Here is a 12,812-nt window from a genome sequence, read left to right as displayed (position 1 = left end):
CTCCTTCTCCACTTTCAGTCCTGGCCTGTGCGCCCCAGTTTCGTCTGCTTCCCTTCAGCCTTGCCCTGTCTGTCTGTCTGTCTTGCACATGGCTTCTGAGATGGGAGCGATTCTTCCAAGACAGATCTGATCCTCTCCCTTCCTGCAGTGACATCCTGCAGTGTCCGCTCCTGCCTGCAGAAGGGCGTGCAGGTTCCGTCCTTATTTCGAAAACCACTCTTCGTATCTGGGTTCAGGCGCATCTCTGTTCTCACCCCTTAGCTTTTGTTCCAGCATCACCTCCTGAGGCCCTGCCTGACGGCCGTCGGCCTACTCATCTGCATGACCTTCCCTGACTCCTCTCATCTTTCCTGCTTCCTATTTTCCTATAGCTCTGATTGCCTTCTGACAGACCATGGCATTTAATAATTATTAAAACATTTATTGGAGTTTTCTTTCAATTAGGATGCGACATCCCCCAGGGCAGGATTTTTGTTTCATTGTGTTGTGTTTGGATCCGTATGTCTTCTGGTGCCTAGAACAGTGCCTGTCACTGATAGGGGATCAGTAAGTGTTTGTAGGGATTGGCCATGAAGCTGCTTGCCCGCAGGGTCCTGTTTTCCACCCTCTGCACTGAGCTGCCTTTGGATTTTTTTATGAGAACCTGCCACACTCTTTGCCCTCAGACTCCCATGTTTAGTGTCTTCTACCCTCTGAGTCTCTCAAGCCTAAACTCCTGTTTGACTTTTTCTTCTCGTCATGGGTTCCTCTGGGCGTTTCCCCTCTCTGATGTTCTGTTCTATTTCTGTGTGTCCCCACTTCCCTCTGCTCACCTCTGATGTGACTTTTGGGTTTTTTCTTGGACCTGGGAACTAACAGCCCGCTGCCAGCATGACTGTCCTGGTGCTCAGGGGATGTCAGCACCTATAAATCAGATGCTCTGTTAAAGGCACACATGTTGTTTATTACCAGCACTTGCTTGTCCAGAGGTGATTATTAACTAATGAATTAATCATGTGATGCAGGGGAGGGAACCCAGGGTGGTGCATGTGTGAGGCAGACGCTCTGCCTCTGAGCTGCACCCCCAGCCCATGAGCAATTCTTGGCTGGTAGCTGCTTATATGGAGGACAAGTGCTTTGTAGATTGCATCAGTGACTGGTGGGGACTGCCACCCACTGTGAAATCTGGGCAGGCACAAGAGCTTGTGAGTGCCCCGGTAGCCCTTGCTCCCCTTGCTCCCCTGTTGTTCTGGAAGCATCTGAGACCAGGTGCAGCACATAGGCTCCTCCGTGATGGTTTGGGTGCTGGCATTTGGTGTTCGGTGATGTTTGCTCCCTGTGCCTGCTTCTCAAGTGGGTTCATCTTTTTTTGCACAGGGACTGAACCCAGAGGTGCTTTACCACAGAATCACATCCCCAGCCCTTTAAAAAAATTTTTATTTAGAGACAGGGTCTTGCTAGGTTACTTAGGGCCTTGCTAAGTTGCTGAGGCTGGCTTTGAACTTTGTGATCCTCCTGCCCCGGCCTCCCGAGTGGCTGGAGTTACAGGTGTGCGCCACTGTGTTCACCTCAAATGGGTTCATTTTTGTGGAAGAGGGGGGTCACTGTCCATAGATTCCTGTGTCCCTGTTGTAACGAGTCTTGAAGGAAAGGTAATGGGACGGTGCTGTTTGGTCCACTTTCTTGTGGGTTATTTTTGTAAGCTGATACTCAGAGAGGGTGCAGTTAGCCAGTTTTAAGAAGAAATTACTGGGTTTCCCAGTATCCTCTATTTTAAATAATCTCAGAACCCATCAATATTCAGTAGGTTCCTATATTTGGTGAGGTTTCTACCTAAGCTTTCAGAAATTGAGCTCATCCAGTCGCCCACCTGGGATGTGAGGTAACTTCAGTTTTTGAATTACTAAGTGAGAAGCAAACCCAGTTTCCATCCGGGTTCAAGTCTTTTCTGCGCAGACCATAGTTTTTTGCATTGTGTTAGGGCTGAGCTCCGGGAGAGCTGTGGTGAAGACCGTCTCAGTGTTCTTTTCCCCCACACGGTGCCACAGTGGGTCCCAGGCATGGCTCTGCCTATCACGTGCATTTTTCAGCAAGCCAAAGGTGTCGTTTTGCACATGGGGCTCTGCCTTTCACCCATACTCGCACATTTCCTGGGACAGCCCTGATGGAAGTTGTGTGTATCATCAATGCCGACTCGCCTCAGACTGATAACATGTGGCCAGCCCCTGTGCCCAAGGGCATGGTTGTTCATAGATGCCCTGTGTCTTTGATTGTCCTTCCATTGGCATATGCTCATGAACTTACCTTTGCAGAAGCAAGATGCTTGGACTGGTGCAGTAGTCATCTGCAGCAGGTAGATAATTAAGTATGCAACCAGCTCGGTCCCAGGGCTGGGTTCCTGGCCTTCCGGTCTCTTCCTGGCAGCAGTTTTCACCTTTTTCCTTGGCGAGGCACACATGATGAATCTGCTCATGAACCTTCGATTTTGACCAGACCTCAAAATATTTTTCAGGAAAGCAGACTAAACAGCCCCAAAGACGTGTGTGTTTTCTAAGAAGGGTGTGGCATTCGTAAGGACGCCTCATGGGTTCCCTGTACCATGTTCATTCTTTTCTTCATCTGTTCCCTTTTTCTGACTTAAAATTATATCTACAGGAGAAATGAAAGAGAACATTGAACAAATGAAAACTGTGAAACCCCACGTGGCTGTGCTTGACCACCCGAGCCGGGCCACACTGCTCCTTGGTAGGGACCACTCCTGGAGTCTCCTGGGCTCCCACGTAAATGGGTTAGATTGTAGGATTCTGTGGGAACTGACTGTGATCTTACCTGTTTTCCCACCAGTCATATCTGAATGCAAGGGTCAAGTGGCAGTGCCACCAGAGGGAACCACCTTGTCCCCAATTCTGACTTGCAGAAAACACACTGTTTGCAAATGTTGGTACGGGAACGGGTTTTGGTGCCAGATCACTTGGGACACATGAGTCCAGACACTGTATTGCAGGAACCCAGGGTGAAGTCCTGGGGTGAATGGGGTTTGCTGCTTCACAGCATCAGCGGGGTGGTGGAATGTCACCATGGTGGACTGGGGATTGAAACGTGGGTCGTTTGTTGGTGAAAATGTGACCCTGTTGGTATTACTTCTAGAAAACCGATGGCTTTGCTGTGCTCTGACCTTTGTTGTTGGCCTTGTAGAGGCCACTCCTTAGTCTCTTCCTGGTGTTTTCTCTTACCCACGTGACACTGCATCCTAATGTTATGAGCTGGTTGCCACTCTTGAGGATCACGGGACTTCTGGAGAGCTTAGAAACAAGTCAGTGTAATTAATGTCATTAAAGTGCTCTGATTATTTTTGCTGTTTCTGGTTGCTCTTAGGTAATTCTCCCTGCAGGATGAACTAAGGGAAGAGGACACTTACTGGTCAGGCATGGAGAGCAGTTTGCCAGTTTCCAGCATGCAAGACCCTTCATCCTCACCCTCGGAAAAGCACGTCGGCTCAGCTAATGGCAACGGAGATCTTGATTCAGGTGGGACTTTTGCTGGTCCATCCTTCAGGTTTTTGGTTTGTTGACCAATATCTTCCTGAAACGTCCAGCTGACAACGGGGGCAGCATTTCTAGAGCCCACGTCCTTCCTGCTCCCGGGATTCGCTCTCCTGTTTCTAAGGATGCAGCGCTTTTCAAGTTACACTTGGGGTGAAGGGGAATAGGACTGTACCAGGCAGAGCGGGCTGGGTGGTGTGGGGTGGCCCCGCTTCTCCGTCTCAGTGGTTTCAGCTACTTGTATTCCTAAATCATGACACCATCTCCAGCAGGTGCCCAGGGTTGGCCACCATGGGGGGATGCAGAGTGGGCAGTTAGTTCATTGCTCTAGCTCAGAAGGGACAGATGCCACTTTGTGCTCGGAACCCTTCGACTAGAAAGTTAGTCACATGTTTCTGCCACAGCAAGGCAGGCTGGGAAATAGAATTCTGTCGCTGTGCCACAGAGAGACAGGAGGACCCGATCTGTCCAAATAGGGCTCTCTGAGTGTTGAGCATGTCCTGCAGAAAAGTGTATGGTGTGAAAGAAATCTCGATCAGGGCCGTTTTTTGTGGTTTAGGAAATCTGATAGAAAAACAAAAAACTAAAGCCCCCCAAACAGCCTCTGATTGGATTTTAATATTTACCGAATACATTTGGAAATGTGTCTTTTTCTCAATACTTACACATTAAAGGGATTATTTGAAAAGGATACTTTATTTATACATAGCAGCAGATTAAATAAGGACAGCTTAGCCCTGTGATTCATAAACATCTACGGTGGTGAATTCACATAAATAGTGTTGCTCATTAACTCAGTGGGAGGTTAGACCGTTTGCCTAAAGAAGTTTGTCTTCACAGTTTGATTGAACCAGCCAATGACAGAATTACAGATTGCTCGATATCATTGAACTTATTGGATTGTTTCCCAAGTTGTGTCTTTATCTGGGAAAAAACCCGGAAGCCCCTGAAATAAGGGATGCCTCGGCAAGATGGGAGACACTAGTGTCCGTCTCAAAGTCAGCTCAGTTGCCCCCTTTCAGGTTTTCTACACATAACCTGTGAGTAAGAAAATCTCTCCTGCATGTGGAGTCGAATCATTGTTCCCAGTGGAAAGGTGGATGTTTTCTTGTGAGAGAGGGGGCCCCAAAGGTTCATCCTGATTATGCTATTTTGTTGAAATACAGTTGTGCCTTTTAAAAGTCTTTCTTCCGTTTGCTGAGTGCGGTTATTTTCCACTCTTGGAGTTCCTGCGCTTTCTCTGTGGTTTGTAGTGTCTTGTCTGCACACGTCAGTGTCTATGGCTGTACCATTTTCAGTGGTGTGCTTTCAAAACTGTTTAAAAGTCAACTGTGTATTGGCTTTTCATTTTCATGCAGCTACAATCTCTCTCTCTACTCTCTCTTGCCTAAGTAGATTCTGAACCTCATCAATGATAATCTGCTGTGAGAAAATTGTTTGTACCGATGTTTCCTTGAGGATGGTTCCCAGTACGAGAAGTTTAGATCGAGCATGGACTATTCAGAAGCTCATCATGTATACTTACTTCATGAATTGTTCTTCCTTGCTCTTAGTGGTAGATGGCCTAAATCATACAAGATGTTCATATGTTTAGCAGAAACAGCATTTCTAAATAATGCTAAATGATCATTACATATTTCAGATATTGACCAGACCACCCCCCACCCCCACCCCCTCAGTGTGGCTAATCTGTCGCTTCTCTTTGGAATTTCCTTGCGCACTTGCACCGTAAGGAGACCGTTTAGATGGCACTACAAATTTAAAAGCAGGGTCTGAAACTTTGTAAGAGTGCAGAGGCTGAATTCATTCTAGAAATTCAAATCTAGTTTTGAGCATTTAAATTATGAATAACAGGGTCAAGTGTAAGTCCTTAAAAATTCATTTTTTTTTTGTGACCCTGGGGATTGAATCCAAGACCTCAAACTTGCTAGATGATCAAGATCTCCATCACGGAGCTACACCCCCAGCCCCATTTATTATTATTTTTGTTACCAACCTGTTCATACATAAAATATTTTCAGTTCTAGAATCAATTGTGGGGATATTTGATTCTGGTACCCACTGGGTAGAGTTACAGTTTTTCCCTAGGAAGAGTTTTCTGATGAGATTTATGGGCTAGGTGTCCAAGAGAAGCCAAGACCAGTGTTTTTCCATGAGTTCCACGTTGACCAGGAATGAGGGATGTTCCCGTGTGAGCACACCTTCTGACTGGAGGGCAGACACTCAACATTTTCAGTGCTTGATGTGTGTTAGTGCACTTACTGTGGCAGTCCGTGAAGTGGATGCTTTGACTGTCCACATTTCACAGATGAGGAAACCGGTCAAGGGGAAGTCACTCAGGTGGTCGTTGGAAGCAGGTTTTCATCTCCGGCATCTGAGGCTCTGGGGCCGGTGCTCTGAAGCGCTTGGGGGGCCTTGTGCCTTCAGGGATAAGTCATCAGGAATCCTGATGCCCCTGTCCACCCCGTCTCCCATGGGACAAGGCGCAACCCACATTCTTCCTGGTACTTTCCTCCACTCCTTCTGTGTCCTTGCCCTCTGTTGTGTGACACATGGCCTCATCTCCCCAGCAAGTGACTGCACTTAAATGTCTGCAGCCCTCTCTGAGGGAGTGTGGGGTCAAAGAATGAAAGATCTAACCTGTGTTCACCTTTTTCTTTCTGTTGCTTAGTTCCCCCCACCCTGCACCCCCAGCTGCCAGTATTTAAAAAAAAAAAATGATGACTTTTTTCTCCTAAGGAAAGTTCAAATCCTGGTTGGGATCAGTAACAGATACCCAAGTCCTGCAAGCAGAGTAGGCCCAATATAAAATTGCTCCTGCCCCCAGGGACACTGAATATGTCACTGTAGGAAGCACAGCTGGACCAAACAGCCCGGGAACTTCGAGCTTCCCCAGCAGACGGGATGGACAGCATCCTCCCAGGTGCAGGAGGAATGAAGCGCATCGGAAACCCGATCGCTGGAGCTCTTGACAACTTCAGTGGCTGCGATAGCAGCCATCAGAACGATATGCTGACATAGTGATAAATAGGTTCCTTGACATTACTTTTGCAGGCCTGGTAAATGTAATTTCCTGGTGGCGTCTGTCGATAGAGTGGTGCTGCGTGTTTGGACTGGGCCGGCCTCAGCAGAAAGACGGGTGCTGGGAAGGCTTGCCTCCGTCTTCTTTTCCCCTTGGTGTTGGGAATATACTAACTGCAGAGCCAACAGGAAGAAAAGCAGTCAGCCTTCTCAGAGAGATTCAGGACTCTGCATGCTGAGATCCAGTTCTGTGACCTGGCACTATCCTTCCCTTGCTTCTAAAGAGTTGCTCTTTTGAAGAGTTGCTGCTTTCCCCCCAGGGAAGATCATTCTTACGTTTTTTGATTTCTTCTCCCCTAGATAAACTGTGGCCATCTGGGATAGCCCCGAGGACCTTTGTGTTCTATGATTGTCCCTCCTGGAGTGCAGGTGGCCTCAGTTCCTACAATTGCTCACAGCTACACCTGATGTAGTATGAACTGGCTATTGTGTTTAAAATAAAAAAGACTTAATGTCTTCTTCCTGTCTCTTCTACATTTATATATATATAAAATCTACCACCCAAGAAGGTCCTCAGTAAGATTCCGTTCATTCTGAAGGTGCCAGTTCTCAGTTCCTTCATTGGGTGGTAGTTGTGGGCTTCAGTATTCAGTCTGGCGAAGTCAGCCTCATTTCAGAGTGTAGAATTATTTAAGGGGGGTTAGGGAAGAATAGAGTTACTTTAGATTAGGTAGAGGGGAGTGAAGGGAGGGGAAGGGGTACGGGGGTAGGAAGGACAGCGGAGTGGAACAGACATTATTACCTCATGTATGTATATGACCACATGACCGATGTGATCCTACAGTATGTACAATCAGAAAAATGAGAAATTGTAGTCCATTTATGTATGATTTATCAAAATGCACAAATGCATTCTACTGTCATGTGTAACTTATTAGAACAAATAAAAAATTGTTCAAATCGAAGATTTTATTACCTAAGAAAAAGACGTGTGGTCTGTTTGCTGACTCTGTTTTGTACCCCCAAGTCACCTGTACTCCCGCTTTTAATAAAGTAGTCTTTTATGTTCATTGTGGAATATTCTGCTACCACAAATAGTTTTCTGTTTTCTAGAACTCTGGATCACCACTAATGAACACGCCTGTTTTCTCTTAAATTGTGAAATTTTCTTAGTGGCTTTTCATAGACATCATGGGAAGGGCCTCCCACTGGGTTCATTTATGGTGGAGGGAGATTGTCAGAGTTTCCTGGATAAAATGTTTATGGGTTTAAGAGGTTTATGGATCAGCTGTAAATATTTGCTCTGGGTTTATGAGACCTCTCCTCATAAACACGGTGCGTGTTTATCTATTGCTCATTGAAATGTCTTTGGAGAATCAGCTGCTTGGGGAGCGCTGGCCTGAGGGTTGTGTGGGACAGTTTTTTAAAGGCCCTATTATGAGTAACCCTAAATTTTCTATGTGGCTTTATTGTTCAAACAGCATGGTTAAGGTTACCAGTGCCAGGCGTAAAATTTTTTATTTTTTAAGTCTCATTCTAGGTCTGACTTTAGGGGTATTTGATAAACTTTTTCCTGTGCCAGCAGAGAGTGGCGGAGCTTACTGTCTTCCTGACTGCTGGGGAGACACAGTGGACTGTCTAACCTCCTGGGCAGCTGGACTGAATAAATGAGTGAGCACCAAAGAGCACAGAGGAGGGACTGGAAATGGAGTTTGCAATAAATTTGGTGGAAACATATTTTTGGTAAAATACTAAGCATGGACTAAAATGCTATGAAGGCTAATCGCTGCAACAGATGGTCTCAAAGTTGAAGGGAGAAACCGGCCTGGCAGCCCTGATTTGAAGCCGTGGAATCTCAGTCAGGGACCATGATGAGTTTCATCAGACCTCTCTCCGATCCCAGGGGTAGGTGGTGGCAGGGGACTTGATGGCCCCAATGCCATCTGAATGTTCCTGATGTGGAACTGGCCACCCCGTAGGAGAGCCCCCCTTCCCTTTTCCACAGCTGTCGTTTTCAGGGCCTGCGGTGTGCGACCCTGCTCCTGCTGGGTTCCAGGCCTGCGTCTTTTTCCAGATCATCTTCTTCTTCTTCATAAGCAGGTTCCAGATTCTCCACTCAGTTCTCTCTGCGGTGGCCGCTGCCTCCTGCTTACTGTATCAGGTGTATCTGGCTGTGGAATGTTTTAAGGCTCCCCAACACTGTGATGGGTTGGCCTTAGAGGATCCCCCAGATCCTGCAGGTGGAGAAGTGGGCAGAGGGGGTGATGGTGGCTTCCAAGGCCTAGTGTAGGCATAAAGATGGCAAGACAGTGCTTAGCCTAGTAACTGCCGTCGTCCCACATGTGGGACATCTGAAACAGCTTCACTTGGGCAACAAATCTGCCACTCATGGTGCCTTTCAAAGTAAATATTATGTTTTCAGAATTCTGTTTTTTTGTGAAAATAGGTGAGTGATTAGAACACTTGAGTGTATGTATCTATATATCTATATAGATCTCCTATGTACATATAGGTTATATAAGCACTGGGTTGTGATTTCCAACCTATTCTAATGCATCTGTGTGAATTTCATTGCAATATTTACAGAATTGAAAACTTGGGACTTAACTGGTTAGTAAGAGTTCCAGATTCCTAATCAGGAGGCCTGTATTGAACCCCGACTCCTGTGATTGGGTGATTCCCTAACCCTTCTGAGCTTCTGTTAACTCTTCTGTGAGTAGCCATCTGTCAGGTTCTTGGAAGGATTGTGAGCTCATGCTACCCTGTGCACCTAGTATGGACACCCAAGCCAAGTGTGGCTTGTAGGATGTTCCCATGATGGTGTGTGGTCACATCTGATAGGGGCAGGAGGTGCAGGGTGTGACTGAGGTCAGATCAGTAGGGTGGGAAGAAGTTCTGGACTCTCTTCAACAGGTTTTCGATCCTCAGATATTGCACTAGGACATTTTGGCACATCCCATAGTGCTGAGCAGACACCTCTGATTAGTGCTTGGAAAGCAAATTGAGTAATTGATGCCCACTGCTTCTTGGGGAGAAAGTGTGGACAGAGCTTTCAGGTGCCACTCTGAGGTGTTTCCCGGAATAAAACTGTGTTCTCTTTGGGTGGCCACCTGGTTGGATACAGCGCTTCTATGCTTATCAGCGAGCTATAAGCATTATTTACTCTTGGCCAGTGAAATTGGCTCTTGTTTTTAAAAAATACAAGGATTGAACATCAGTATCCATTGAATATGTTGTAGAAGAGAAATGAAACATTTAAAGCTCTTGTTTGCATATTTGGGCAGCTCTTATTATTGTCTGTTCTCTCTTTATGATAGCCTTGCAAATAGGTTCAAATAATGTGTACAGTTTCTGAGCTCTTTGAGGTGACGTTTATGCTGTCTACATCTTATAGTGCATTACTTGGCGCTTTTTCAATTTTACAAATGATGTCTTACACGCAGCCTCAAATGTTTTGGGAATTGCTTGATTTCTGTTAACATCTGACCTTGTAGATCTGTGCAAATTAGAAGTAGTTATGGTTTTAGCAGGGCATGGTGGCACATGCCTGCCATGTGACTCAAGAAGTTATAGGCAGGAGGATTGAAAGTTTGAGGCTAGCCTCAACAACTTAGCAAGACCCTGTCCTAAAATATAAAATTAAAAGGGCTGAGGTCGAATCTCTCATACAAAGAAAAGTTATGATTTTGAGACCCAAGTTGTGCATTTGACTGTAGATTTCCTTCTTCCTTGTGATTGGAGAAACAGATGTTCTGTAGGTTCGTGTTGGTGTGAGTGGCCCTCAGAGCTCTGTTCCAGCTGGAGAGGGGTCCTGGACTGGGCATCAGGAGTGTCTGGCAGCTGCTGTGTTGCTGACTTGCTGGGTGGCTTCATAGTCCTTTTGAACCTCCAATTTGTTTCCTTCTCAAATGTCATTGGAGTCACCACATATTTTCTTTTCTTTTTTTGGTCCTGGGGATTGAACCCAGGGGCTCTCTACCTCTGAGTCATATCTGCAGCCCTTTTTATTTTCATTTTTTATTTTGAGACAGGGTCTTGCTAAGTTGCTTGGGGCCTTGTTGAGTTGCAGAGGCTGGCTTTGAACCTGCAATCCTCTTACCTCAGTCTCCTGAATTGCTGGGATTACAGGCATGTTCTCCTGCTGCCTGGCTGGGATCACTGTACCTAACGTACCTTATGTCACTAACAGTCGAGGACAGTTTATAATCTCCAGGATGCAGCCACTGGGCAGATAGAGTTGATGTCAGCATATCACCGGTACGGTACACTCAGTGATTGAATGTTCCCTTCCTTTGTTCTCCAACCTTCCCAAAGCCTGGGGTGTCTGCTGTGGCAAATTTCAAACAAATACACTACAGCCTTGAGACAGTCCTCATTCATTTGTTACTCTTGGTTTTGGGGGATGGGGCTCAAAGCAGGATCTGGCCAGTTTTCTTCATTCAGTCACCATCTTCACGGTCAGCAAACTGAAGCTCTGTAAAGAATTCAGCAGTGTCCTCCCAAGCCACTGAATGAGTTTGTCTCTTGCAGTAAGTGTTTTCTGGTCCCAGTCCAAAGCCAGTGCCTTCCAGCACGCCTTAGTATTGACGCTCATTTCTTTTTCCCTCGCAGAAGAAGGTTCAAGCTTGGAGGAAATTGGCTTTAACTGGGGAGAGTATCTGGAAGAGACGGGCGCTCGGGCAGCTCCCCACACATCCTTCAAGCATGTAAGTAAAGCAACTGGTCTCCTGTGACCTGCAGGGTGAAGGCCAGGAACCAATCGGGAGGGAATAGAAAGAAAAGAGGAAATTCAGGCGTGATTTCTTAGGATTAAAGAGATGTGGAAGTTAGTTTGGTTTTTATAGGCAAGGCTGATTCCAGCAAAAAACCAGGCAAGCAGATGTGAGGCGTAATGTCTCCTAGTAGGTGTAATGCTAAGTATTGTTCTTGTGAACTGATATTTTGATTTTGAAAGGACATGTAGGTTTTATAGCCATTTGTGGGCGGATGAATCAAAGGAGAGGGCAACCATACGTATTCTGAAAACATTTAACTCTAATCAGAAGATCATTCTCCCCAATATTTCTTTGAATCATGCACATAGCCTGCTCATCAGAGGATAAGTCCCAGAAAATTAAAAAAAAAAAAATGAGTTTCTATTAGAATTTTGCTTCGGTGTGAAATACTGATTTGATATCATTAGCAAGGAAAAAACGAGATTTCTGAGATCCAGGCTCTTGGCATGACTCTTGTCTTAGTAAATGAAAATTTAATTCTGAGAAATCCATTTTTCACTGACCTACTTTTTCACTGACAGAGATTCACCTGAGTTTCAGAAGTAGGTTGGGGCACTTTTTTAACTTTCTTTTTGGCTCCTTGGCAGAATGAGTAGGGCAGAACTTTGACTCTATTTTAATGAAACATTTAATTCTTTTTGGAGGTGAAGGGTTCTTTTGAAAACTGAGCCACATCTCCAGCCTTTTTAATATTTTATTTAGAGACAGGGTCTCACTGAGTTGCTCAGGGCCTCACTAAGTTGCTAAGGCTGGCTTTGAACTCAGGAGTCTCCTACCTCAGCCCTGCAAGTCCCCTGGAATTACAGGTGTGTGCCACCGCATTTGACCCAAAAGCTAAATATTAAAAGACAGCAAGACCAGAGCTCTCCTGACAGAGTGTGGATAATTTCCTCCAAAAGCTATGGTAACACGTGCACCTTGAGCTGGGGTGTTGGGCATTACCTTAAAGCAGTTGGGGACAGCGATGCTGATCCTCAGTTCTCCTCCCTTTCAATCGCAGCAGGGTGTCCTGGTGGGAGCGAGGGCCTCTGTCCTTCAAGATGCAGGCTTTCCCAAGGCCCATGTGCCAGGTTTAAGGGAAAAGTAGCATCGGGCTCATGTAGTAGTAATTTTCGATTCCATTATCTCCTTTAAGTGCCTGCTGCTGGTGGACAGCAGATGTGTCGGCTTTGGAGTGTTGATACCCCCCAGCCTGGAAAACTTTTTTTTTTTTGGAGGGAGGAGAAGGAAGGCTGGTATTTCAGGGCAGCATAACCCTTAATTAAAAAATGAAAAAAAAAAAAGGAAAAGGAAATGCATTCTCGAGGCTGGACAGCCCCTCAGGATCCGCTGGCACCTGGAACTATGGAATATTGGAAAAGCACGTAGCCCACATCGGGGTGTGCGTCATGTGCAGAGCACAGTAGTGGGTTTGGAACCCTTCATTGGAAAAGAAGAGTACCTTATTCTCCTTTTTGTTGTTTTTATATATATAATATATATATATATATATTCA

General features: G+C 45.8%; 1 protein-coding gene across 3 annotated transcripts in view; it reads left to right on the top strand.

Annotated features, from left to right (window-relative positions):
* Positions 1-12,812, top strand: part of Sfmbt2 (Scm like with four mbt domains 2) — a 214,084-nt gene that overhangs the window by 20,419 nt on the left and 180,853 nt on the right. For 2 of the 3 annotated variants that reach the window (XM_047520979.1, XM_047520980.1), the window contains 2 exons: positions 3,355-3,506; positions 11,154-11,248. In XM_047520979.1, the coding sequence (XP_047376935.1) occupies positions 3,407-3,506; positions 11,154-11,248 (195 nt within the window). In that variant the 5' untranslated portion in view covers positions 3,355-3,406. The remainder of the gene's footprint in view (positions 1-3,354; positions 3,507-11,153; positions 11,249-12,812) is intronic. The other variant, XM_047520981.1, reaches the window with a different exon arrangement.

The sequence above is a fragment of the Sciurus carolinensis genome, chromosome 12 (genome assembly GCF_902686445.1).
Source record: "Sciurus carolinensis chromosome 12, mSciCar1.2, whole genome shotgun sequence".
Classification (NCBI taxonomy): Eukaryota; Metazoa; Chordata; class Mammalia; order Rodentia; family Sciuridae; genus Sciurus; species Sciurus carolinensis.
Note: the sequence above shows the minus strand (reverse complement) of the source record. Positions and strands in the feature narration are given on the sequence as shown.